The 26892-nt window shown below is 43.4% G+C and overlaps 1 protein-coding gene across 3 annotated transcripts in view; it reads left to right on the plus strand.

The window, feature by feature from the left end:
* Nucleotides 1-26892, plus strand: part of ARHGEF12 (Rho guanine nucleotide exchange factor 12) — an 86274-nt gene that overhangs the window by 19416 nt on the left and 39966 nt on the right. Inside the window, exons 1-4 of one of the 3 annotated variants that reach the window (XM_063178478.1) lie at nucleotides 4663-4790; nucleotides 19072-19095; nucleotides 19744-19832; nucleotides 21238-21294. Coding sequence is in view for 2 of the 3 variants with exons in the window: in XM_063178476.1 (XP_063034546.1) it covers nucleotides 19072-19095; nucleotides 19744-19832; nucleotides 21238-21294 (170 nt within the window). In the remaining variant the exon portion in view is untranslated. Of the gene's footprint in view, nucleotides 1-4662; nucleotides 4791-19071; nucleotides 19096-19743; nucleotides 19833-21237; nucleotides 21295-26892 lie in introns of those variants that run through there. The other 2 variants (XM_063178476.1, XM_063178477.1) reach the window with 2 other exon arrangements.

Genomic DNA, 26892 nt, shown 5'->3' on the forward strand with positions numbered 1-26892 from the left:
AGGCCTGCTCCTTGCTGGGGGAAAGGTCTGGAAATTGTGTGTAAATATTTACCAAAGGCCAGCCTGGCCGGCACAGAGCTGGGATTGAACGAGTGGAGGAGCTTTGCAAAGAGGAGAGAATTCCTTAATCAATACAGAATATTGGCGACCAGAATTGCTGTTCCTTGCAAAGAGGATGGAGCACAGAGATTGGAAAGTTTTGGGATATTGAGGCTTGGAAATGTTTTAGAAGCACTTAATTTAAATTATTTTTATTATTCTTTACTCTAAATAGGCAAAGACAACTCTCTAAATAGGTTTGTTACCATAGCCCAGCCTGGCCAGCACAGAGCTGGGATTGAACGAGTGGAGGAGCTTTGCAAGGAGGAGAGAATTCCTAAATCAATATAAATATATAATCAATAATAAATATATAATCAATAATCAATATTGGGGACCAGAATTGCTGTTCCTTGTAAAAAGGATGGACCACAGAAATGAGAAGATTTTGGGATATTGAGGCTTGGAACTTGTGTGAAGTTTTAGAAACAATTTTCATTAATTTTATTATTCTTTAAATAGGCAAAGACAGCTTTGTAAATCACTACTTATTCCTACTCCATCTTTCTCATGTTCTTAGGAGAGATTTCTTTTATCATTATGTATTTTTTCCCTACTTTTTCCTTATCTTCCTTCCCTGCTGTTGTGCAGCACTGTAGAAATCCCTGTGGATTTAAAACACTGATATTCCATTTCCAGTCCTCGCCATTTCTTGGCTATCTCTTAATTTCTCCTAAAAAACCTGATTGCATCAGACTTTTTTTGCTTTTTATGGTCATTTTTTTCCCCTCCTCCAAATTGTTTTCTTATTATGTCCTGTGACTGAGCGTGCTGGGGGAAGGAAATGTGGGAAATCAGAGTAGGAAGCAAGATAGAAGCTTCCATTCCTGATTTTTTCTTGTTTTTCCACTGTTTCCTGGCAGCTGTGTTGCTTTGCACTTGAAAGGGATGTATTGTGTTGCTTTCTCCCAAAAGCTGTTGATAAAATAGAAATAAAAATTAATCCTGTAATTTTTTTAAAGTTAAAAAATTACACAGTCATGTAAGACAACACAACTCTTACATGACTCTGCCCTAAAGTCCTTTTTTTAGATATTAAATATTTTTCCTGATGGACTGAAATTTCATTTGGATTCTTCAAAGTCTGTTTGACTTCTTTGTCAAAAAGAGGAGCTGCAATATCCATTTCTGACCCTTTTAAGCTTTGTTTTATGGTACAAATGCATTTATTTTCCCAAGTGCTCATGCCAGCAACAGAATTATGTTTGAGGGAATTGCAAATGTCCCTCTTGAGTTAAAAGCCTTGAAACATATTCCTTTTGTATTCCTGGTTCCTCCTCGCTGACTTTAATGGCTTCAAGTTAAAGATTTTGCATGAAAATTTAAAATGGATGGGGTTTCTTGCAAGGATATTTTATATATATATATATATATATATATGTATGTATATATATATATATGTATGTATATATATATGTATATATATATATAAAAGACATAAATATGTAAAAGACATCAATAAATAGATATAATATATGAAATAATACATAATACTCTATAATGTTTATGTATTTTTATGATTGTAAAGCACCCTGCAACCTTAAATTGGTGGTAAGGGTAAACTGAGGCAGGCAGCTGGGAAATGTGAATGAAGGAAATAGGAAATATCAATGTTTTAACCAAAATATCCTTTAGTAAATTAAGGTTTATTGGTCTGTCAGATTGTCCCATCTGTGTTTCTCTTGATGATGAGGAGCATTAGGGAGAAAAATGTGGAAATGTTTGATTTTAGACTGTAACCCAAGTTTAAAAATACTTCTGTTTTGACACCCTCAGCAGAGGCTGTTTGGTGCATGTGATTCTCACTCAGGCATGAAAAACAAACTGGGATTTTCAGCCCCTTTTCCCTGGTTTCATTAACTCTGTGATTCCGCAGAGGTTAAAAACCCCAATATTGATAATTCTTTCCCTTCCCAAGGATTGTGAATATTCCTGTGAGGATCTGAGCTGATCCTGGCCTGGCTTTCTCCTTCCCTCTGGTTCCCATTTTCTTCTGGACAGCTGACATTTTCTGATTCGTGAAATTCCTAGAAAATTGAGGAGCTGGGCAAACGTTTCAAAACAGGAACCAATGAGACGGAGCCCTGTGCTATTTCAAAAATGATAATGCATGCCACTGGGAAAGGGAGAAGCATGGAAAATACAAGTTCTGGCTGGGAAATGATTGCATGGAGCAGGGAGATGGAAGGGTAGGAGTTGATTTCTTTGGCTTCCTGTCTTTTGGGTAATTGCAGCCTTGCTGAAGTTGTGGCTTGGAGATGGTGTTTGGTACCAGCATCCTTTGGACAGGCTGAAAAATTTGGTCATGAGAACTGAGGAAATCTGAACAGAAAATGATCTGAGAAGAAAATTATCTGAAAAGAAAATAATCTAAAAAGAAAATGATCTAAAAAGAAGATAACTCTTATTAATATATTAAAGTGGTTTGCTGCAGTTTCATTTTTTAATTTGGGGAAGGGGAAAATAAAAAAGCAGAATTTCATGAGGAGGAGTGTAATTCGAATCAACTCACCAGAAATGAGTTTGGTGGAGTTCTCTGGGGTTTATGGCAAGGACTAAAATAGAGCTCTTGGTTTTGCCCTGCTCAGTCTGTACGTGGCACTTTGGCTGGTTAATGGAGAGCTGGAGCCCGGGGCGTGCTCGGCCCTGGGAAGATTTACATTAATCAAACACAAACAGACAGTGTAGCGTGAAGAAATTTCTGTCCCGCCAGCACCGCTCCCAAACTTCGTTAGCTTATTGGGGCAGAAAAAGCAAACAGCCCCTTCACCCTGCAGCCCTTCCCTGGGGCTGCAACGCTCCAAAAAATCCTCAGAGCCCCCCTGGTCTGAGCTCTGGGTTCGCCTCTGTGCCCGGCAGAGAGGGGCACTCTGGTGTTTGCTCATAGGGAGGAATGATGGACCTGACCCCCTGTTCTTAGAAGGCTAATTTGTTATTTTATGATTCATAATATATTAAAGAATACTCTACTAGACTGTGCTAAAGAATACTGGAAGGATACAGACAGAAGGCTTAAAGATATGAATGAAAAACTTGTGAATTTCTAGAGCTTCGACACAGCTTGGTTGGGATTGGCTAATAAGTCAAAACAATTTACTCTATAACTAGTGTTAGATATGAATGTCTATAATATTATATATTATTTATATTTACAATTTCATATTTATCAATTCATATTTTATATACAATTATATATACATATATATAATATCTATTTATACTCTATATGTAATAGACTATTGCATAGTCTATATATAATATTATATATTTACAGATATATTTTTTATATATATATATATATATGCACACATTTATATGCATGCATATAGATGCACACAAAGCAAACATATCCAAATATATAGAAATATAGATAAATATTTTTCAGCCCCCAGGACAGCTGGAAATGCTGAATTTTGCTGTCTCAGCTCTCTCTCTGTTGCTCTGGGCTGCCCTTGCTGCTGCTGCCTGGGAGGTGGTGGGAGAAGAGAGGGTTAGGTTAAATATTAATTAGAAATATTAAATAACTATATATATTTTTAATGGATATAAAATACATATAAATAAATTTTTCTATATAATAAATACATAAAATATATTAAATAGGCGATATATTAATATATTATATTTATATAATATATATACATTATAAATATATTATATATTTACATAATATATACTTGTACATATATTATGTTTATATATATTATATGTACATATTATGTATGTATTATATATACATATATATGTGTATATAATAATTATATATTGTGTATGCACATGTATACACATGTATACACATACATACATACATGTATACATACACATATACACACATATATATACACACACATATATACATACATGTATATATGCACACATATATATGCACACATATATATATGTATTATATATACATATGTATGTATTATATATACATATGTATGTATTATATATACATATATTATATATAATAATTATATACACATATATACACACACATACACATACATACATACATACATATATATACACATACATATATACATACATATATACACACACATATATACATACATGTATATACGTGTATATTTACACATATACACGCACACATATACACGCACACATATATATACACATATATACACACACATATATACATACATGTATATACACACATGTATATATACATACATATATACACACATATTTATACACATATGTATATATATGTGTGTATATATGTAGTATATATATACATGTGTGTATATATGTGTGTGTATGTATATATAATATATAATTATTATATATTATATATATGTATATATAATACATACATAATATCTATACATATACATGTATATATAATATGTATATATAAAATATACATTTATACGGACACATATAGATGCTCACAAAATAACAAACATCTCCCCAAATACAGCAATAGCGATAAATATTTTCCAGCCGCGCTGCCGTGCCCACGAGCAGCCCCGGCTGGCGGAGGAGGTGGGACAGGAGAGGAGGAGTTTGCTGTTTGCTGCCTCCCGCCGTGGTCGGTGAGCGATCCGCGGTTCCTGCCCGGGATCCCGAGCCCCGGAGCTCCGGCAGGGCAGGATTTGGGATCGGAGCCGAGCCTGCCATGGCCCTTTGGGATGCGCCCGCTCTGCTGCCTCTGGCGTGTGGAACAGGTAACGCTGAGCCTTTGTTCCCGTTCCCCGAGCCAGGAGTACCTGCCTTGGGTGCAGAGCAGAGGAAAAGGAATTTTCTTTTAATTTCTACTGGGAGGGGAGGTTTGTCTCTTTTTATTTTTTTCTTCTTTCACCTTTTAATAGCTGCTGTATGAAACCTGAGTTACTCCTTTGTGTTTTTGCTGTGAAAATGGCCAGTTTAATGTGTTTGCTGTGGAAATCTGCGTCTTGGTGGCTGAGCTGAAGAACAAAGGTTCTGACAGCCTGGAAAGATGCTTTGGATGTAGATGCTGGCAGCTCTCCCTTCTTTCCATTTCCCAGTAATTCTATACCAGAGCCTCCTCACCAGCCACAGGGAATGTGATTTTTGATAAGTTGATATTTTATGCATGTTGATGTTAAATTAGCTGCTGGTGCTCAAGCAACCATCTCTGAGTGTTCTGGGTGGGGTTTATTTTTCCTGAATGCGTTTTTCACTGTTTTATTTCTGTTTTATTATTTTATTGTGAAGTGTTCTAAAATTTAAACAAATTGTATCAGCCCCAGTGGTGTTGTGGACAGATTTGATGCAGGGTTGATACAGTGACAGCCATCAGCAATGAGAGAAAATGCAGTGTTTTGTACTAATATATGAGATTGTGATGTAGAAAGGCTTTGAGATGCTGAGGGGGATTTGTTGTTTTTTTTAAATATAAATATAAATACAGCCAGAGAGGGCTGGCAGTTGCCATCATGCTGCATGATGAGGGGGAGGCACCAAGAGCTGGAGGTGTCACTGAACCCAGTGGGGGAGCAGCTCCAATCTGCTGCCTTGGTTATCTCCAAACCCCCTCCACACATTTTGGACAATTTTGCTGCAGTCATCTTTTAGCAGCTGGGAGCTTTCCTGACTAAATATTTGTTTGGATTTTTTTTTTCTCTTTCGCTTGTATTTTTATTTATTTTACAAGTCCCAAGAGGCAAATACTAATACAAACACATCCAGAGGCCTATTAATAGCTCTGGGTTTGACTCATGGGCTGTTCTCAGGATCTTGAGCCATTTTACAAAGAGCTTCACTCCTGGATTTTTATCTTCCATTTTACAGTGGAAAAAACAGGGCTTGATGTTGCTGAGAAATCCTAATCCTGTGTTCTGCTCCACTCGTTCCCAGTCGGTATTTCTGGATTTTTGCTGTAGTTTAGATGGAGGGGAGATGAAATGGGAAGGAGCAAAGCATGCCACAAATGCCTGTGTACATTTTTTCCCTCCTCATGCAATGTGTGCTATGTGCATCTTTCCTCTTGTGTTTTATGGCAGAAATAATAGGTTTGCATATCCCAGAAGCCTCTTTATGTTTTCTTAAACAACTGAGATAGCTCCAACTCCACTATTCAGCACTGCTAATCTCTTTATAGCTCAGCTGACATAACTTTTTCTTTTTTATTTGGGGAACTGCAATGTATGGTGGAGAAACTTTCCATGGATGTTTCTAAAATCTGAGTTAATGCTGGGACACAAACCCTGCTGGGAGGTGTGGAAACCAGCAAGGTGAAACGCTCATTTAGTTGCATACTTGGAATTTAGGCTCAAATAGTTTGGTTGCCCTTGGTCTTTGTATCTACAGGAGTAAAACTTGAGCAGAATTAGCTGTGAAGGACTGAGAGCTAAAAATACACTGTACAGGTTAAGCAACACTGTGGTCACGATTTCTTGATTCTCTGTAAAGTTGTGGATCCAATTTTTCCCTTGGTGTAAATGATGCCACTGGGAGCACTTTGCCTTTGGGTGGTTTTAGACATATTAACTGTAAATTAGTTTATGGCAGCTGGGAAATATTTAGAAGCTCTGCAGAGGTCAGAGGGGTGGATGTTGTCTGCACATCCCATGCAGGATGGGTGTAATTTGGCCAAAGGTTCATCACTGAGTGGGAGAAGGGAAGGCAGGGCTGGAAATGCTTTTGGGCTGTGTCTGCTCAGCTCTGAACTCATAAACTGCTGCTCCTGATGAGCAGGCAAGTCTTGGTTTACATTTCCAGAGCAGTAAAAGCACGTGAACCTTTAAAACAGCAAACGAGGGCTGAAGGGAAATTTCAATTAAGGCAAAGTGCCTGCTGACCTCGTTTGTCAGAGGGGTAACTTAATGAAAGTTTTGGGGTGTGCAGTGGGGCAGAGAAACTGATAATGCCTCTGGAATGTGTAAATCCGTGGGGGAAGGTGCTGCTGGTGTTGTCAGGGGAAATCACAGAATCCCAGGGTGGTTTGGGTTGGAAGGGACCTTAAAGGTCACTCAATCCCATGGGCAGGGACACCTTCCACTGCCCCAGGTGCTCCAACCTGGCTTTGGGCACTGCCAGGGATCCACCACAGCTGCTCTGGGCACCTCGTGCCAGGGCCTGCCCACCCTCCCAGGGAACAATTCCTGCCCAACATCCAACCTAACCCTGCTCTCTGCCAGTTTGGAGCCATCGCCCCTCGCCCTGTCACCCCAGCCCTTGGAAAGGGTCTCTCCATCTTTCCTTCAGCTCCTGGAAGGCCACAACGAGGTCACCCCAAAGCCAGGCTGGACAATCCAAATTCCCCCAGCCTTTCCCAATTTTGAAGAATCCAATTCTTTTCCAGGCTGGACAATCCCAATTCTCAGCCTTTCCCAGTTTTGAAGAATGCCAATTCTCGTGCAGACCGAATAATCTCAATTCTCTCAGCCTTTCTCAATTTTGAAGAATCCCAATTCTTCGGCAGGCTGGACAATCCCAGTCCTCCCAGCCTTTCCCAGTTTTGGAGAATCCCAATTCCTCTCCAGCCTGGACAATCCCAATTCTCCCAGCCTTTCCCAATTTCGAAGATCCCCAATTCTCCCAGCCTTTCCCACTTTTGAAGAATCCCAATTCTTTTCTAGGCTGGACAATCCAAATTCTCCCAGACTTTCCCAGTTTTGAAGAATCCTGATTCTTCTCCAGGCTGGACAATCCCAGTTCTCCCAGCCTTTCCCAGTTTTGAAGAATCCCAGTTCTTGTGCATACTGAATAATCTCAATTTTGAAGAATCCCAATTCTTCTCTAGCCTGGACAATCCCCATTCTCCCAACCTTTCCTCTGCTCACCTTGGTGGCCACATTAAACCAGGCAAAGCTGACAATGCTGAGGAGCACAACAGCTTGGCCTTGTCACTTCTTTAAAACATCTTTTGAAAGACACATAGGAGGAATAATAAATGTATTATTATTTATATTATGATTTTTAAAATACATTTATTATTATTTATCTTACTGCAGGTTCTTTAGTACACTCCCAACACTTCCAAGCCATGGAGGTGTGGTGTTCCTGTGCCAGGGAACTGCACTCACTCCCCAGAAATGTGAACTCTGGGCCAAATACTCCTCTGTGCCTCTGAACCTTGTACATATATTTGCAAAACTTCAAGCTGCCTAATTGGAGGCAGCATCGTGCTATTTTGAAAGCTACATTTCCAGTTGTATTACGTGCGCTCTGTGTTGGGGATGGGTTTTTTTTTTTTTTTCCTCCCTTTCTAATTGCTGTCTTTTGCTGTTTTTAAGGACTGTTTCCACACCAGGCTCGTTGCTGGTTCATAACAACCACAAGCTGGGTATGGCATTAATAAGGAACTAGGCTTGGTGCCTAATGAAATGCAAAAGTGATCCCAGCCCTGGGTGTGTGTGTGTGTGTGTCAGGTGAAAGCAAAGAAAACCCCGTGGCACTCCCAGCTTTGGGTCTCTCTGCTCTGTTTAAGAAAAGAAAATTGCTTTATTCCTTTATTTTTTGGGGCAGTTCAGTGGGAAGCTGTTGTGGAGGAGGAGCTGCCGCCGAGCCAGCTCTGCGTTCTGCAATTATTGGCAAGCAAAGCAAACATTTCATTTCCCTGTAATTAGCTGCAGTTTAGGGAGGGCAGGTTAATTTGGACTCCACGCCCTGTCTGTGCAAGAAACGCCAGTGCTGGATTGGATTCTTTCAGGCTCTGGGCAAAGGGGTTTAAAGGGATTTTTTCAGAAGTGAAAGCTGGAGGAATGAATCACAACAAATGTGTTCTACCCCTCTTCCTTCCCTCCTTCCAAATAGCAAAAGCTCAGGATGCAAAGATGGTGTGAAAATGTATTTATGAGATGGTGTGAAAATATAATTATTATATTAAATTTGATATTATGGGGCTTTTCTATATGGCCAAACCACATATTTCAGCTTTTTCTTGCTACAGGGAAGCTTGAGCTCTCTAGGCTTGGGAATATTTGTCTATGGCCTACTTCAAAATAAATAAATGAGTGAGAAAATTGGGTCATAACTTCTGAAATCACAAGCTTGACCTTTCTCCTGTACCTGGTCACTTGTATTAAATGAGTCATGCAGTCAAAGCTTGGAGAGGAACAAGTCCCGAATGTTTCTTTTCATGATGCTGGGGGCTCATTTTGTGTAAATTTTTGTCATGAAAAATTTTTCTGGAAGCCTTTTTAGAAACACGCTTGGCCTCTTTCAGCATTTGTGGTGTTTAATATTTTGCATTCAAAGCTGTCAAATTTTTCTCTCCCAGAGGTGAAAACAGAGATTCAGTAATTTGTTGGGAAACCAGTAGGAAATCACCTGGGATTTGGCAGCCTCCATTCCCCACCAATTTCTGAGCGGGTTTTGTGCTTGCTCTGAGCTACATTCAGTGGCCAAACCTTCCCCCTATTACTCAAACCTTGCTTTTAGGCGGAATCTGAAGGCAGCATTAAGGAAACACGAGCAGCCTTGGTTTATTTATGTTCCCTCCAGTGCCCCCTCCCCAGTTTTCATTAATTTGGCTGCTTGCAGCCCCTTGTAGGGATATCCAACAATAAATGGCCTTGTGTGACAACTTGAGGGCCTGCAGAGGGAAAGCTGCTGCTGCTCTGAGCCTTGGAAATCAGTCAGGAGTGGAAGAACAGCTCTGGCTGCTGGAAATGTCCCCGAGCCCTCCCCTGTGGAGAGTTTCTTGGGCACTCAAAGTTCTTGCAGGGTGCTGGCCCGAGCAGCAGAGCGGCACAAAGGGCACATTGAGATGGAGCTGGGGAAGCCCTCCTTCCCTGCCTGCCCTGTAAATGCAGCTCTTTCTCCACGAAAAGCCCTGACATCAGCTCTTGGAAAAATCCAACTGCTTGTGTCATGGAAAATAGCTGAGGCACTTGCTTGGGCTGGGGGTGAATGGCTGAATGGATGGAACTTCTCTGGAGATGCTTTTCTGAGGGACTGAAACCCTTCCCACCTCAGGGCTTTGCAGGGGAGGACACTGAGCAAGGAGCTGCAGCTGGCTGTAGTAAACCCCGAGTAGCCTGCTTGTCATTTTTACAGGCCACAGAATGATGATGCATTCCTGTGTCATCAGGAAATTCCACGTGTGGAGGCAAATCTCCAAATTCCTGCTGTTTGTTTCATGGCGAAGATTTATCTTTGCATTCTGGTTTTCTTTCATCATTTTAAGCTGGTTTCTTTTCCCTCTTTTCTTGCTCCCTTCTCATGCTGCCGCCTTTCTCTTCACCCCTCTTGCTGAAGCCCACAACCACAAGAATGAGAGAGAAATTTGTATATAGATATTTAATTTTGTAAAGCTCAAAGAGGAAGCTGTGAAGGCAAGGCACCAGTGGAATTCTCCTTCCCTGGAATTCTCCTTCCCTTCTCCTCACCCCTCTTGATGAATCCCTCAACCACAAGATATATTTATAGATATAGATGTATATTTATAGATAGATATTTATATATTGATAGATAGATATTTAATTTTCATATAGATATATATAGATATTATATATAGATATTTAATTTTTAAAATATAGATAGATATATATATAGATATTTAATTATTATATAGATATAATATATGGATATTTCATTTTTTATATAGATATTTAATTTTTTTAAAGCTCCAAGTGGAAGCATCCTGTGAAGGCTAAGGACCAGTGGAATTCTCTTTCCCTGTAGAATTCTCCTTCCCTGGAATTCTCCTTCCCTACTTTTCACCCCTCTTGATGAATCCTTCGACCACAAGAATGAGAGATATTTATAGGTACAGATATATATTTATAGATAGATATTTATATATTGATATATAAATATTTAATTTTCATATAGATATATAGATATTATATATAGATATTTAATTTTTTAAAATATACATATTTTTATATAGATATTTATTTTTATATAGATATATGGATATTTAATTTTTATGTAAATATTTAATTTTTATATAGATATTTAATTTTTTTAAAGCTCCAAGAGGCAGCTGTGAAGGCACCAATGAAATTCTCCTTAGAAACACCTACCTCTTGGTGCCCTGACCCTCCCCATCATACAGATGGAACTTGCCAGCCTTCCAGACTTTGTTTTTTTATCAAATTCATCTTAACCCAGTTGAAGTGTTTTGCTCAGCACGTTGGTTGCCATGGCACCAGTCCCTTGCATTGATCCATCCCCTGATCCATCAGGAATATGCTGATGGGCTCTGTTGGCTACTCTGCATTTTCTCTCCCAACAGCAAAATGGAAAGGCATATTCTGGTTATGGCTGGAGACATTAGTGGCTGAAAAATGATGGAATATTGAGTGGGAGGCATTTGCTGATGTTTTATTGAGGCAAATGCAGCACTGGGGGTGTTCAGGGGGGTTGGCACAGAAGGTGTTGGCTCTGTGGGCTCTCCAATCCCTTCCCTACATTCCCCATGTTCTTTTCTGGAGGCTGCACTCCTGCCCATGAGCTGTCAGCAGTGCAAGGTCAACAGTGCCAGGGAGGATTCCTCCGTGAGTCACTGTGTCAGCTGTGCTGCCTGGACTCCCACAAAAACAACACAGAGCTCGCAGTGCCTCCCTGGGCTCTGCCTCCCTGCAGGTCCCAAAAATCCAACCCTGGGCTCTGCCTCCTTCTCTCTGCCTCCTTACAGGTCCCAAAAATCCATCCCTGGGCTCTGCCTCCCTGCAGGTCCCAAAAATCCATCCCTGGGCTCTGCCTCCTTCTCTCTGCCTCCTTACAGGTCCCAAAAATCCATCCCTGGACTCTGCCTCCCAGCAGGTCCCAAAAATCCAACCCTGAGCTCTGCCTCCTTGAAAGTCCCAAAAATCCATCCCTGGGCTCTGCCTCCTTCTTTCTGCCTCCTTACAGGTCCCAAAAATCCAACCCTGGGCTCTGCCTCCCTGCAGATCCCAAAAATCCATCCCTGAGCTCTGCCTCCCTGCAGGTCCCAAAAATCCAACCCTGGGCTCTGCCTCCCTGCAGGTCCCAAAAATCCATCCCTGGACTCTGCCTCCCAGCAGGTCCCAAAAATCCAACCCTGAGCTCTGCCTCCTTGAAAGTCCCAAAAATCCATCCCTGGGCTCTGCCTCCTTGAAAGTCCCAAAAATCCATCCCTGGGCTCTGCCTCCTTCTCTCTGCCTCCCTGCAGGTCCCAAAAATCCAACCCTGGGCTCTGCCTTCCTGCAAGTCCCAAAAATCCATCCCTGGGCTCTGCCTCCTTCTCTCTGCCTCCCTGCAAATCCCAAAAATCCATCCCTGGGCTGTGACACCTCCCAGGAATCCCATTTGGATCCTTGTTTTCCAGTCTGTTGCCATCAGTATGCAATGGGTTTGGGTTTGGTTTTTTTTTTTTTTTAATTTAGGGAAAAAACTCAGTGTTTTCCTGAGCTCCTGTGCTTTGATCCGTGGCAAAGATGCCCCAGCAGAAAGCTGCAGTTCATGCTGAGGAGAATGGAGGGGATGTGCTGGGTCAGGGCTGTCCCAGGACTTTTCCTTGGGACACAAAACTGCCTCCAGCTCCTGTTGGTGCTGCCCTCTCCCCTGAAACCTTGGTCAGGGCTTTTAGAATCCTGCTCTGGTGGATCTGTGCCTCTACAACCCTGGAAACAGATTCCCTTCCTTGTTTTTCCTTCCCTTTCCTTGTTTTTCCTTCCCTTTCCTTGTTTTTCCTTCCTTTTCCTTTTCCTTTTCCTTTTCCTTTTCCTTTTCCTTTTCCTTTTCCTTTTCCTTTTCCTTTTCCTTTTCCTTTTCCTTTTCCTTTTCCTTTTCCTTTTCCTTTTCCTTTTCCTTTTCCTTTTCCTTTTCCTTTTCCTTTTCCTTTTCCTTTTCCTTTTCCTTTTCCTTTTCCTTTTCCTTTTCCTTTTCCTTTTCCTTTTCCTTTTCCTTTTCCTTTTCCTTTTCCTTTCTTTCCTTTTCCTTTCTTTCCTTTTCCTTTTCCTTTCTTTCCTTTTCCTTTTCCTTTCTTTCCTTTTCCTTGTCTTTCCTTTCCTTTTCCTTCATTCTGTCTCCTCCATTTAAAACCTTCTAGGTTTAGACAAAAAATGCGTAATTTCTCTGAGTGCTGTCAGTGAGGTCCAGTCATGGTGTTGAAAATGAAGTTTAATGGGTATTAAAGGAGCTGGATGAATAGGAATAGTCGTGGAATTGTTCAGTGATTTTTTTTTTTTTTTTTTACCTGTCACCCAGGAACAGAATTTGGTTTTTCCAGGATGTGTTTGGGGATGTGTGAACAAGAGGAAAGAACAATCCTGCTCAGCATTCCCAAAATCCTGAGCACCCATCCCTGGCAGTGTCCCAGGCCAGGCTGGACAGGGGAAGGTGTCCCTGCCATGGCAGGGTGAGCTCTGAGGTCCTTCCAACCCAAACCATTCTGGAATTCTGACCAAGTTAAAATCATTTTTCACCAAAACCCATGGACCTGATGGTGGCCAAAGGCTTCTCATTGACTCCTGAGTTGGTGGAAACATCCTGAATTAGGATGAGATTTTAAAAATCCGGAATTTTTGGTTTTTATTGGGGGGAATTGGAGATAACCTTTGGTTTTCCTTTTCCCCTCCTAAATATATCCCTAAAAAAGATCAATGATCAGCCCTGGACTGTTTCTCCTCCTGAATTTGGCATGATCAGTTGTGTTGGCTGCTTTCCTTTGAAATTTATAATTCATTCAGAGGGTTTTTCTGCAACAAGCAACATCTTATTTAAATGAAACTAATAAAGCACTGAAGCAGCTTCTATTGCAACTGTTCATCTCCTAATTAAAGATTAGTTCTGTCAAGCAAGCACTTTTTGGCTGTTCTCTTCTGCATGGGTTTCACAACATTTCTTACTCATCTGGGCACAACTTGGAGTAATTTCTCCTTGCAAACACACACAGGCTTCATTTCAGGCATGTGAGCAGTCCTGGAACTAAAGTTAGGCACATGAATAAATATTTCCAAGGTTGAGGCCCTTGTCTGAATCTAAATATTTTTCTCTTTGATCAGTTTTGGAGATAGCAGATACTTGAATTCTGGTAATATTTTAGTAGGGGAGGGAAAATAAAAAAAAAACAAAAAACAAAAAACTCCCAACATGGTTATCTGGATGCTGTGCTATTTATGGTCAGCTATATTTTCATCCTCCCAGGCTAGAATGGAATGCTTTGTACTGCTGGAAGCTGGGAATCCTCCCTGCTCTCCTCTTTTTTGACACATTAAGTTATAAAATCACCTTTTTCTGCTTGACTTCAAGGTGGTTATTAGGCCTCTGTGTGAGCTAACCTGAAATCCAATGTTTAATCCATGCTGTTGCTACTTGTAGGTGTATTTTCCTCACTTAAATAGATTTTCCTAATGCAGCATGACTAAGAAGACACACTTTTAGTCATTTGATGCATTTAAATGACTCAAATTATTCAGGGCCCAGCGTTTTAAAAAACAAAATCTGCCTTGGCTTTTAATTGGTGCTGGTGTTTGGGAGAGTGGAACAACTCGTTTGAAAATGTGCTGATGTTCATCAGTTATCAGACAAAATGTCTACAGGGTTTTTATCGTGGAGCCTAAACTTGCCAGCTCCATTTGGAATGAAGGCTCCAGCTGTTCACCACACCCTGCTCTTGCTGCTGTTTACAGTAGGAGGTGAAATGTATTTTAATTTGAATTATGTTGTGCTGGGTGCTGTAGCACGGTGAGGGGATTTTTCAGGGCTGCTTTCAGATTTGATGTAATTTCCAAGTGAGGATCAGTTGCAGTGAGACGCAGATAAACTCCCGGGGGCTCCTCTGTGATCTTTGATTGGGTTTTGTCCATTTTTACTCTGCCTCCTGCTGTGGTGGCACAGTGTTTGGGAAATGAGGAATGGCTTCCAGGGGGTGTGCAGGGCAATGGGAGAAGGGAGGAATGTGGTGCTGAGTGCTCCCAGCCAGGATCAGCGCTGGAGCCTCAGCTCAGCTCAGTCTTCCACCTGAAACTTCTGTGATTTCATAACTCAGTGCCCAGGAACGATTTCAGATGCAGGAAGGGACATTTTTGGGGCCTGGAGAGCTTTCACCTTCAGCCTGGCTGGACAAAGCCCATCCATGGATTTTAGGGAATACCTGTGAAGCAAAGGCAAGGCAGGAGAGGGTGGGGAGTGGTGCTTGTGCAGCACCCAGAGGCTGTGCTGGGATCATCTGCTGCCTCCTTCCCTGCTCCCACCTGTCCCTGTGTCCACCCCTGCTCCCACAGTGTCTGTGCCTCCATCCCTGCTCCCACAGTGTCTGTGCCTCCATCCCTGCTCCCACAGTGTCTGTGCCTCCATCCCTGCCTCCATCCCTGCTCCCACAGTGTCTGTGCCTCCATCCCTGCCTCCATCCCTGCTCCCACAGTGTTTGTGCCTCCATCCCTGCTCCACATCCTCTCCCCATGTCCATCCCTGCTCCCAGCCTGTCCCTGTGTCCATCCCTGCTCCCACAGTGTCTATGCCTCCATCCCTGCCTCCATCCCTGCTCCCACAGTGTCTATGCCTCCATCCCTGCCTCCATCCCTGCTCCCACAGTGTCTGTGCCTCCATCCCTGCTCCACATCCTCTCCCCGTGTCCATCCCTGCTCCCAGCCTGTCCCTGTGTCCATCCCTGCTCCCACAGTGTCTATGCCTCCATCTCTGCCTCCATCCCTGCTCCCACAGTGTCTGTGCCTCCATCCCTGCTCCACATCCTCTCCCTGTGTCCATCCCTGCTCCCCACCATGCCCCTTCCTCCTTCTTTGCTTCCTAACCTGTCTCTGCTCCCAACCTCTCCCTGCCACCTTCTTTGCTCACCAACCTATTCCTGCTCCCCATCCTGTCCCGGCCTTCATTCTTTGCTTCCCAACTTGTCCCTGCTTCCATCCCTGCTCCCACAGTGTCTGTGCCTCCATCCCTGTTCCGCATCCTCTCCCTGTGTCCATCCCTGCTCCCACCCTGTCCCTGCCACCTTCTTTGCTTCCCATCCTGTCCCTGCCTTCTTCCCTGCTCCCATCTGTCCCTGCCTCCTTCCTTTCCTTCCCAACTTGTCCCTGTCTCCTTCTTTGCTTCCCAACCTGTCCCTGCCACCTTCTTTACTCCCCAGCCTGTCCCTCTGTCCGTCCTTGCTTCCAACCTCTCCGTGCCGCCATCCCTGTTCCCAACCTCTCCCTGCCTCCTTCTTTGCTCACCAACCCATCCCTGCTCCTCAGCTTGTCCCTGTCACCTTCTTGGCTCCCCATCTTGTCCCTGCCTCCATCCCTGCTTGCTTGGGACAAGAAGGAACCTCAGGAAGCTGAGCCAAGGGGCTCCAGCACTGCTTGGAATGGGGTCTGAGCCCTGGGATGGGGACGCAGCCCTGGAACGGGGACACAGCCCTGGGATGGGGTCCCTTCCCAGGCAGGAGGATTCCCCAAACCCAGCCTGACACCCTGTGCCATCCAGCTGTGAGCACAGCTGTGGGTTGGGAATGGGGATTGTGGCTCCCACCCCACAGGAATTGGACGTTCACCGGTAACGTCACAGCGCAGTAAAAGGTTCCGGTGTTTGCAGCGCTGCTTTGTTTACAAAAACTTTAAAGTTCCTTCCTAAATAATTAATCACCGGCCCAGTATAATAAGCAGAAAGGTTTTGCACAACTTCTGGGCCTGGAAAATAGGACATGAGTGTTTCACAGGTAATAAAGAGCTCTGAACCAGGCCAGAGGTCCAGCAGTGAACTCACTTTGGGTTATCCACAAGCTCTGCCTGGTGCTGCAGCAGTTCTGGGTGCTGATAAGAACCTCTCTAGGATCAAGTTGGTCACTAAAATGCTTCATTAAAATATTTACTAGTGGTGTTTTGTGCAGCTCAGAAGTTCAAATTCATCAGATAAAAAATTGGGTGTAATTCATCCTAAGCATATTTTCCTATCTTTCCCTGGATTCCTTTTTTTTTTTCTCTTTTTTGCTTTTCAGTGAAAGACTTGATTACTCTGCATCTGCTGGCTGCTCAGGGTTCAGGCAGGGTTAGATTGGCCTGAGATGACTTTTGTTTGCTTTCCTTGGGGCTTCAAGCTGTCTGTCCTGCACTGGGTCCTCCTTCCCTGCCTGCAGTTGCTAACTGGGGGATGGGATGCTGCAGAGATGTGGCTTTGCAGGTACAGCAGAACGAGGAGAGGATGCTTCTCATTTGAATCAGAGTGGATTTCCCAGGCTTTTAAGATTAAAATAAAGCTTTTGGGGGCAGGAGGAAGGAGGATTACCACTTCTTGCCTTTAATTAATTAACTTTTTGCTGCTTATGCAATCACAGGCCCTATCTACCCCCTTAATTGGGAAGCTGCTGTTGTAGTTCAGCTGAATTCAGTGCTGTTATCTGAAAGATGGCAAGTGTCTTGCTGTGGATAATTATTTTCCAGGAACAGGCAGACAGCATTTTAATTTCCCTTGCCTAATGTGTCATCAGATGCTCGTTCTGGAGTTCCATATTAGTGCATGTTTGCACAGGGGCTTGGCGTGTGGGAGCTGGCCAGTTTTGGGTGGATCCACCCTTGATGGCACAGCTCTGGCTCCCGGAGAGGGCTTGGGCTGGCTCTGTGCAGCCACTCAGGGGTTTCAGCTAATGGGGAGGGAGCTCCTGGAGCTTCAGGGCCGGGCTTTTCCTGCCTGGGCCACTCCAGGTGGAATTATGGAGGGGAGGAGGTGACAGGAGGAGCATTCGGGGCAGTTTTGTGCTGGAATCTTGGCTGGAATGGTCTGGAAAACTCTGGGAGAGTGGTTTGGTTGTGGGATGGGGCTGTGTTTCAGCTCAGGATCACAGAAATGCAGAGATGGGGGCTCCAGACCCTCCCAGTGTCAAAAAACCCTTTCCGGGGAGAAATTCCTGCTGTGCCCAACCTGAGGCTGTTCCCTCTCATCTTTCACTCATTTGGGAGAAATTCCAAACCCCCCTTGGCTCCAACCTCCTTTCCCCTGAGCCTGGCTTTGGAGCTGTTCATGAAATTTACAGAATTTACAGAAATTCACAGAATCACCAGGTTGGAAGAGACCTTTAAGATCATCAAGTCCAACCCAGCCCCAACACATCACCCAAACCCTGGCACCCAGTGCCACATCCAGGCTTTGTTAAACACACCCAGGGATGGGGACTCCACCACCTCCCTGGGCAGAACATTCCAGAACTTTATCACCCTTTCTGTGAAAAACTTTTTATTGATATCCAACCTGAATTTCCCTTGGTGCAGCTCGAGGCTGTGTGCTCTGGTTCTGGCCCTGAGACAGAACTGCTGTTCTTGTCCCTCTCTTGTTGTCCTTTTCTAATCCAGATTTGGGGACCATTTGTCACGAACAAATTGGTGTGTTTAACCTAAAAACATAAAATAAAATGTGAAAATAAAAGGTCATTTCTTGCCCTGGTCACCTCTGTGGTGTTCGAGTTGAATTTCTTCCCTCTAATCCCTCGCCCCAGCACTTCCTGAAAATTGTATATAAATAGGAGAAAATGCATTAAGAATAATTATTTTATATATAGGGGGAAATTATCAGCTATAAACCACCTGCAGAGCCTTCATTTAGAGCAAAAAGTGATTTAAGTTACCTGTTCTTGCCTTGCACAGCTCCAAATGTGTGTTTTGCCTTCCTGGTGAAGGATCTAAAGCACAAATGGAGTAGGAATGGAGCTGAGCTTTTGAGTCTGGGAAGGAAATAATTTTGTTTTATGAGAGTAGAAGTTTTGGTGGATGGCACCACCTTGTTCTGTCAGGAATTCAAGGAAAAAAAATCCTGGATTCAAAAATGCTGTGTTTTCCTCTGTTAAAAATGCAAATATAATTTGTTCTCCCTTCAGCTTTGTTCCTTTTGTTATCTGTGTGTATAATACTACTTGGAATAGGTAACTTAATTTCAACTTTGTTGCATTACCTCAAAGATGTCAAGTTTATGGAGTTCCATAAAAATAGAGATGTTTTTTGTGAAGGTACCACAGAAGTGTAAAATAACTGTTTGTATTGAAGCACTAATGCTGATATCAATATCAATATTGATATCAATATATCAATACCTAACATTGATAAAGAAAAGTTCATTAAACTTCTTTTTTTTTTTTCTTTTCAGGTTTCCTCTCAAAAAACCTTCGAGGTGAGTTCCTGAAATTTGCTTTTTTGTCCGTATTGTAAATTATGCTGCAGCATTTTTGCAGGAGGAATGCTTTTAAAAGTTTTTAAAATATATATATATACACAAACACAGCTTGTAGTGCCCATTACAGATGTGAGGAAATCAATATCCAGATGGGGATGAGGTGCCAAAAATAGATTTATTGGTGGTGTCCTTGGCATGGGGTGAGCATTTGCATTCTGTGACTTGTTACCTGAGCTTTGAGATGCTCAGGGAAGGAAAGGGACACTGGGTACAGGTGCTTCCGATTTATTTTGGCATGCTGGAATATTTAAAGTTTGCTGGGAGGGTTAAGATTTCAGGAGGGTTTTTTCCATTAAATTTATTCGGCTTTTAGGATAAAACATGGGCTGATGCTGAGTGCTAAAGAGAATGCACTTGCTGTTACCAAGGCTGTTCCTGGAGCCTTGGATGCCCTCCCAGAGATTGCACGGGAGATCATTTTCCCCTCTGAATTCAGCCTGGGAATTAATATTTTAAAGGCAACTCGATGCCCGCGCTTGAATGTGAATTTCTGGCGAGCAGGCAGAGCTGGGTGAGCTTTGTGCGAGCGCTCAGGCTGCTCCTGTGGGCTCTGGTGTGAGGATATTTTGCTTTTCTGTGCCCCAGACACGGCAGCATTCTGAGCAGAGAGTCTCCAGCAGACAAGAAGCAGAAGGTTGAACGCTGCAGCAGCACCCACGACTTCGACCCCACAGGTAAAATCCCAAAATTCCAGGAAAAAAACCCAAACAAAAGCACTGGGAAGTCGATTAAAAATTATTTTAATGTGGTTTTCAGAGCTGTGTTGTTCTGCAGAAGGCAGTGTGGGCATTGAAGTGAACGTGGGCTTGATTTTAAACACCCTCATGATCAACCTGGATTAGTGTATCAGTAAATAATTACAACAACTTCCACTTTCAGCAGAGTCAGGAGGCAAAGGCTGTAATTAGCTGTGAGGAGTTCTGTAGTGAAATCTGAATTTGGGATGTGGTTGGCCCAGCCAGGGCTGAGTTTCCCTGCTGGGGTTTTAATTTTGGGGGGTTTCTTTTGTTCTTGAGCCGATTTTGATCCCTCTTTACCCCTTGCAAAGTGAATTTGTGCTTCCCAAGGTGAAGCATTTGAAGATAAACATTTCATTTTAAAGGATTTGCTGTCCTGTGATTTAGCCTGGTTTTATTTTAGTTGAATTAGGGAGATGAGTGTGCACACAGGATTTTTGTTCTCTCTGGAGCACTCCCCCAGTGCCTGCTCATGGAATTCCTGCCTGAGCCTCCTGGCCCCATGCAAGATGCATTTTTCCTGTTTGTTTGTGCATTTGGGATTTTCCCTGGGGCTTAGGGAGGTGAATGGAAGGGGGGCACAGCTTGTAGGATGTGGGGATTTTTGTGCACGAGGCCGATGTTTATAAACCACCCTGGTGATGGTTTCTGCCACTGGCTGCGTGAGTCATTCCAGTGTGCACAAAATAAATTAAAAAGGGCTTTAAATGCTCATTTAAGGGGGAAAAAAAACTGGTTTGGTGCTCATCTTCTTTTCCTTTGTCCTTTGGGACAGGTAATGTAAAATTATTTCAGGCTGGGGGAGCTCCCAGGCTGTGAACTCATTTTGTGGAAGGAATTTAATTTCTCCAGAAACAAACCTGAGGAATGCTGTAATCTTAATTTGCAGGGAGTCACTCCAGAGTTGAGAGCTGTTACCTGACCCCGTGCTTTGATAGGGGAACTCTGCAGTGCAGCCTGCAGAAACCCCTTTTATTTTATTTAAGGGGTGAATTGAGGATGCTGAACTGCTGTGCCTGTGCTGGGTGTTGACTCTGGGGTGGGAACACTGCCTTGTGCTTGGACTGGTTTTTATCTGTTTTACTGCAGAGAGCTCCTGTGGTCGTGTCCTAGCTCCTGTAACAGATTCTGTGTGCTGTTACCTGTGTCTCCCTGTATTATTCACCCTTATTCCAAATGTTCCACCTGTGTTTTGTTCACATCTTATTTGTGTTTTGCACGATTTAACCCGAGAAATCCGAGTCTGTGTTGTTTTTCATGAAGTTTTTTTTTTTTTTTTTTCCTCATGTTTGGTCTCCATATTTTCTATATCTCTCTCTCCTTCTCTCCTGCTCTCGTGCAGATAGCTCCTCCAAGAAGACAAAGTCTAGTTCTGAGGAGAGTAGATCCGAGACGTATGGTAAGCCAAAGCTGCAGCCTCCCCCTGGGCAGCTCCTGCTTCTCCTGTCTGTGACTCCCAGGCTTCTCCCTTCCCCTGATCTGCATGGTTGGCTCTGCAGCAGGGACTGCCCTTCCATCCTGCTTCAGTTCTCAGCTCGTAGCGTGCTAGTGGCTGGAAAATTGTTATTTTTTTCAGTTTGGCACCTGTGGAGGTGTCAGGGTCCACCTGAGCTGCTCCTTCTGCCAGGTGAGCAGGGCCACCAGGCCAGGGTGAGAAACAGGGACAGGGTTTTGAGCTGGTTTTGACCCACTCAGGCACTCACTCCCAACCCAAGCAGGGTTTTCCTGGGGGTTTGAGCAGCAGGGACAGGGTTTGGAGCTGTATTTAAGGGGTTTGGCTCCAGCATCCAGCAGGGATTTCCTCAGCCTGGAAATGCTCTGCAGCCCAGGAGCAGCCAGAGCTGCCCTTCCATTCTGCTTCAGCTCTCAGCTTGTGGCTGGAAAATGTTCAATTTGGCACCTGTGGAGGTGTCACTGGGTGCTCCTGGCACTGAGGCAGAGGTCCCAAAGGGTTTTGTGCTTGTAGGAAAGTCTGGGCCATATTCTCAGTCATCGTTTGTAGGGGATCTCTGTCGGTTCCTTTTGACAGAAATGGAAAAATGTGTCTGTGACTAATTTAAATAAGTGGAAGGATGTGAACTTATTCCCTGTCCCTGAGAGAGGGAGTGACCCTGCACTCCTGGGCAGTAAACTGATATTCCCAGCCCCAAGTTTTTGATGGGAATATCCCCACCCATGCTGGTGCTGTCCCTACACCATGAGGGGCCTCTGTGCTCCCTCAGCTTCTCCAGCTCTGTCACTCTTGGGGCTGTGAAATCCCCCTGCTCTGGGGACTTGTTCCACTTCCAGTCCTGGAGATATTTGCATTTAGGCCTTAGGATCTAGAAGGCAGTAAGGATTCACAAGTTGTGTTTTGGATCCTATCAGCATCTTCAGCCCCTTGGACTTGGGCTGAATCTGGCTGCACTTCTTATTTCCAATTCTTATTTCCATGACTTCAGCCATAGGTTGTCTTTCTTTTCTTTTACTGTTTTTTTTTCTATTTTATTTAATTCATGTTTAAAGCACTCTGTGACACTTTCTGATTTTAATCTGTTCAGCAAATTGCTGCTGCTAAACCCTCTGTGGGATTTTGGATGCAGTGACTCCTCCAGAACCATCAGCTTTATCATTCCATTGCAATAAAACTGCCAGGTGTTCGTGGCTGTGCTCCAGCTCCCTAACCCACCTCTGGAATACAAAGTGATGCTGTCAGAGCAAGAAACACTAAAAAATAACCAAACAACACCAACCCTGAGGAGTTTAAACCAACACAGGCATGTTAGGAAAAGCTGGTGCAGCTGGGGAGGTGTGTCCTGTTCTTTCTGTGAGATCTCTTCGTTTCCCCTGGAATTTTGAATCACACAGTTATTAAAAAAAAAAAAAAAAAAAAAAAAAAAGGCAAAGTAATATGATAGTCACGTTGCTGAGGGTGTGAGAGTGTTCCTCCAGGAGCTGTAAACACCTCTGGAGGGTGCCTTGATGGAAACCTGTCTCGGGGAGAGCTGGCTTGCTGCAGCTTGTCATTGCTGCTGCCACCCTCGCAGGGAGCAGCAGGGACTGGGGCTGATTCTGGGGGTGTGAAGGCAGCTCAGCCACGAGAACCAGAGCCCTGTGCTCGTTTTGCCTGCTGCTGCTTCCCCACAGAGCGCTGGAGTGCTGAGGGTTAATGACACTCCTGTCATTAATGACATTTGCTGGGACATCTCTGTGTTTGTCCCTCTGCCCCAGCCTGGCAGTGCCAGAAACAAACAGAACTTCCTAACGGGAGTTTGGACTTCCCAAAACCAAACAGAACTTCCTGATGGGAGTTTGGACTTCCTAGAACAAAACAGAATTTCCTAATGTGAATTTTGACTTCCCAGAAGCAAACAGAACTTCCTAATGTGAGTTTGGACTTCCTAGAACAAAACAGAATTTCCTAATGTGAATTTTGACTTCCCAGAAGCAAACAGAACTTCCTAATGTGAGTTTTGACTTCCCAGATCAAACAGAATTTCCTCATGTGAGTTTTGACTTCCTAGAACCAAACAGAACTTCCTAATGTGAGTTTGGACTGCCCAGAACCAAACAGAACTTCCTAATGGGAGTTTTGACTGCCCAGAACCAAATGGAAGTTTCTAATGGGAGTTTTGACTTCCCAAAAAAAACCCCAGAACTTCCTGTGCATGAGTTCTGACTTCCTAGAAACAGACAGAACTTCCTAAAGGGAATTTTGACTTCCCAGAACCAAACAGAACTTCCTAATGTGAGTTTGGACTGCCCAGAAACAAACAGAACTTTCTAATGGGAGCTTTGACTTCCCAGAACCAAACAGAACTTCCTAATGATAGCTCTGACTTCCAAAACCAAACAGAACTTTCTAATGGGAGCTTTGACTTCCCAGAAACAAACAGAACTTCCTAATGGAAATTTTGACTTCCCAGAAGCAAACAGAACTTGCTAACATGATCTCTGACTTCCCCCAAGCTTCCTGCAGATGTTGTCCCCGTGCCCAGGATCCCTGGGAGCAGCTCCCACTCATCCTTCCTGCCCTGCCCTGCCTTTTGTCTGCTTTTCCCAGGTTTCTCTGGAATGTGTGCAGGGCTCTGCTGTTTGCTTTGGAAGGCACCAAACTATTCCAAGCCCTCCAAGTAGAAACACTGCACTGATATTTTCCTCTCTGCTGACTGGATGGGGGCTGGAAAGGGAATAATGGGGAGGGCTGGAGTGACAGCAGGAAGAGAGGAGTGGCTTTGGTGGCTGTTTGTTCTCACCTCTTGAAATTTTTAATTCAGGAGCCAGAGTTTCCTGAAGCCTGCGAGTGGCTTGAAAGGGCAGAGTGGTCATGGAGGGAATTGCTCTAATGTAAAGAAATTAATTTATAGTGACATAAAACTCTCAGTTTTTCATTCAGTAACTCAGCCATCTCACCTTTGTATATTTAACAAAATTCAGGTTATCGGGAGAGAGAATGACTGTAGTTTGTTATGCTGTAATTTTCTAATTAGTGCCATGACCTCCCATGATATTAAATATCTTTTTCTCAAAGTAGCATTTTCATCTCTTAAATGAACTTCAGACTGAAACTACCCTTCAGCGTGGTAGGTGAGGCATCAGCTTCTCTTTCCTTTTCCTCACAACTTCATTGCTCTCCAAAAATATTTTCCTTTATGTTTAGCAATCATCAGTTTCTGGCTTGAATATTAGCCTGGACTTGACACAAACTCTTTCACATATTTTCTCCAACTTTGTGATAAGTTTTTGGTTCTTGTTTTGAATTCCAGATTTGAAATGTTTTGAAATTGAAACTTACTTTCTCCAGGTTTTTTTTATTTTTTCTTTTTTTTTTTTTTTTTTTTGTAGTCCTTACCAGCTTTGTGTCTTTATGTTGTGGCCTCCATTTTTCCAGAGAAATTTGCCTTTATAAAAGTTCATTTTATCCTTGTGGAGCAGCATTTCTGACAATATTTCACGGACAAAAAGCTTCCCAAATGAAGTGGAGCATTTAGCCTCTCTCAAAACCCCAAGGGGTTTGGGTTTTTTGTTTACGGAGTGATTCATTTCAAATCCCTCTGTTAAACTGCATTTTCCTATGGTGGCCTCATGCCCCCAGGGGAGGTTTTGGTTCCCAAATCTCAGCTCCAGGCTTGGGCTGCACTTGGGAGATGGAATTCACATCCCATGGAATCCCAGGCTGCTTTGGGGTGGGAGAATCCTTAAAAATTATTTTTGTTCCAACCATTCCATGGTTGGGAACAGTGTACGAATCCCAGGCTGGTTTGAGGTGGAAAAATCCTTAAAAATTATTTTTTTCCAACCATTCCATGGGCAGGGACAGCTTCCAGTGGCCCATCTTGCCCCCAGCCTGGTCCATCCTGGTCTCTCCATCCTCTCAGTCAGGTTTTTAGAGTGAACTCCTGCTCTGTTTGTTGCTAAAGAAATTCCTGTATTGTTCAGTAACTTCCAAATAGGATGTAGGGAAGAGAAAAAAGAAAAATGAGCTTCCCAGAGAAGCTGTTGGGTGGCCCAGAAGTGTCTGACCAGGCTGTTTGGGACGATTATTTTGGCCCTGGGGTGTCAGTGACCTTGAGAAGTGCAGACTTTGTCCTTCCACCATCCCAAAGAGCCCTTGGAGAAGCGAGAGGGACGAGTGCCACCTACTGAAGCTCCTCTCAGCTTTCCTTGCAGCTTTTCTCTCTGCTTTCACTTTTCATTTTAACCTCTTTAACTCCAGCGTGGGTTTGGCTGCTTTGTTGTCCTCCTGGCTTGAGTGAGTTTGGGGGAAATTTCATCTCCATGAGGACAGAAAACGTTAAAATTGATGGTTTTTCCTCCAGAATTTTAGGAATCCACTCCAGACACAAACAGAGACTGATTTTAAAGCTTAGTTAATGATGTCTCTTCACTTCATAACATAAGGATATTGTTAAGGAAAGCAAAAATAAGGGAATAAGATAATTAATTATTTTATTTTGAGTACTATCAATGACAAAATCTGATGGCTTTGTAATTCTCACTGAGTTTCAGCTGGAAAAAGTGAGATATCCTGGTGGGATATTTCAAAATGAGCAGAGTAAAAGCACTTGAAGGTTGCTTCAGGCAGGGAGTGCTATCAGAGCCGATCTAGTTCTGCAGGTCACTGTGTTATCTCCAGAAAACTTCCAGATAACTTCATTAAAATCACTCTAAAGTGTGTCTCTGTCAAGTGTGCTATCTCCTCTGCCTCATTCCAGCCTTTTATATTGGATTAGGAGAAGGGTTAAGTGTCCCTTATCTGAAGAAAACAAGTACAGGAAAAAGCAATTATGGACTAATTTCAGCTCGAGTTGTCCTAATTCCAGTTGTTTCTCCATTCTAAATCTATGAGGTGGTCTTGGGTGAAACTGAAGGTTGAGGACTGAAGAGTTTAACTTGAATAAACTTGAATTACATTCAGTTATCCTCTGCCAGGTCAGTTTATGTGGTGTGGACACTGCTTTGGCATCAGAGGAAGTTTATCAGTAAATCCAAGGATTATTTCTCCTGGAGAAAAAGAAATCCAGCGGCAGAGCAGGCTCAATTTCAGACATTGAAATGAATGAATTAAATTAGCTACCCTTTAACCAAGGCCAGTCTTTGTGAGTGAAAAGCTGAGTTTGGTGCCTTGCTCAGGAGCTGCTCCTCTCAAGCAGCCCCAGTTCCCACACCCCAGCCCCGGGCAGCATTCTTGGGAAGTGAGACTTCAAGCAGCTTTGGTCATATAAAAGCAGGGGAGGTGCAGAGGGAGAGGCTCCTTCCTCAGTGCTCCCTGTGCACAGGGGGTGAAAGGTGGGGGGATTTTCCTGATTTTCCTTGCCATCCCCTCCCCAGCCCTGCAGAGCAGCTCTCCCCTGCTTTGTTGGCAGGAGGGGAATTCCTGGGATGTGATGGTGCTGCAGAAGCCCTGGAATATTTTTTCCACTGCTCCCACACCCAGTTTTCATCGGTGCCACGCTGGAGGGAGGGCAGGACTGGCTGGGCAGGCAGCGTTGGCTCTTGGGGCTGCTCATTTCCATGG

This window comes from Melospiza melodia, chromosome 29, assembly GCF_035770615.1.
Source record: "Melospiza melodia melodia isolate bMelMel2 chromosome 29, bMelMel2.pri, whole genome shotgun sequence".
NCBI classification, from domain to species: Eukaryota; Metazoa; Chordata; class Aves; order Passeriformes; family Passerellidae; genus Melospiza; species Melospiza melodia.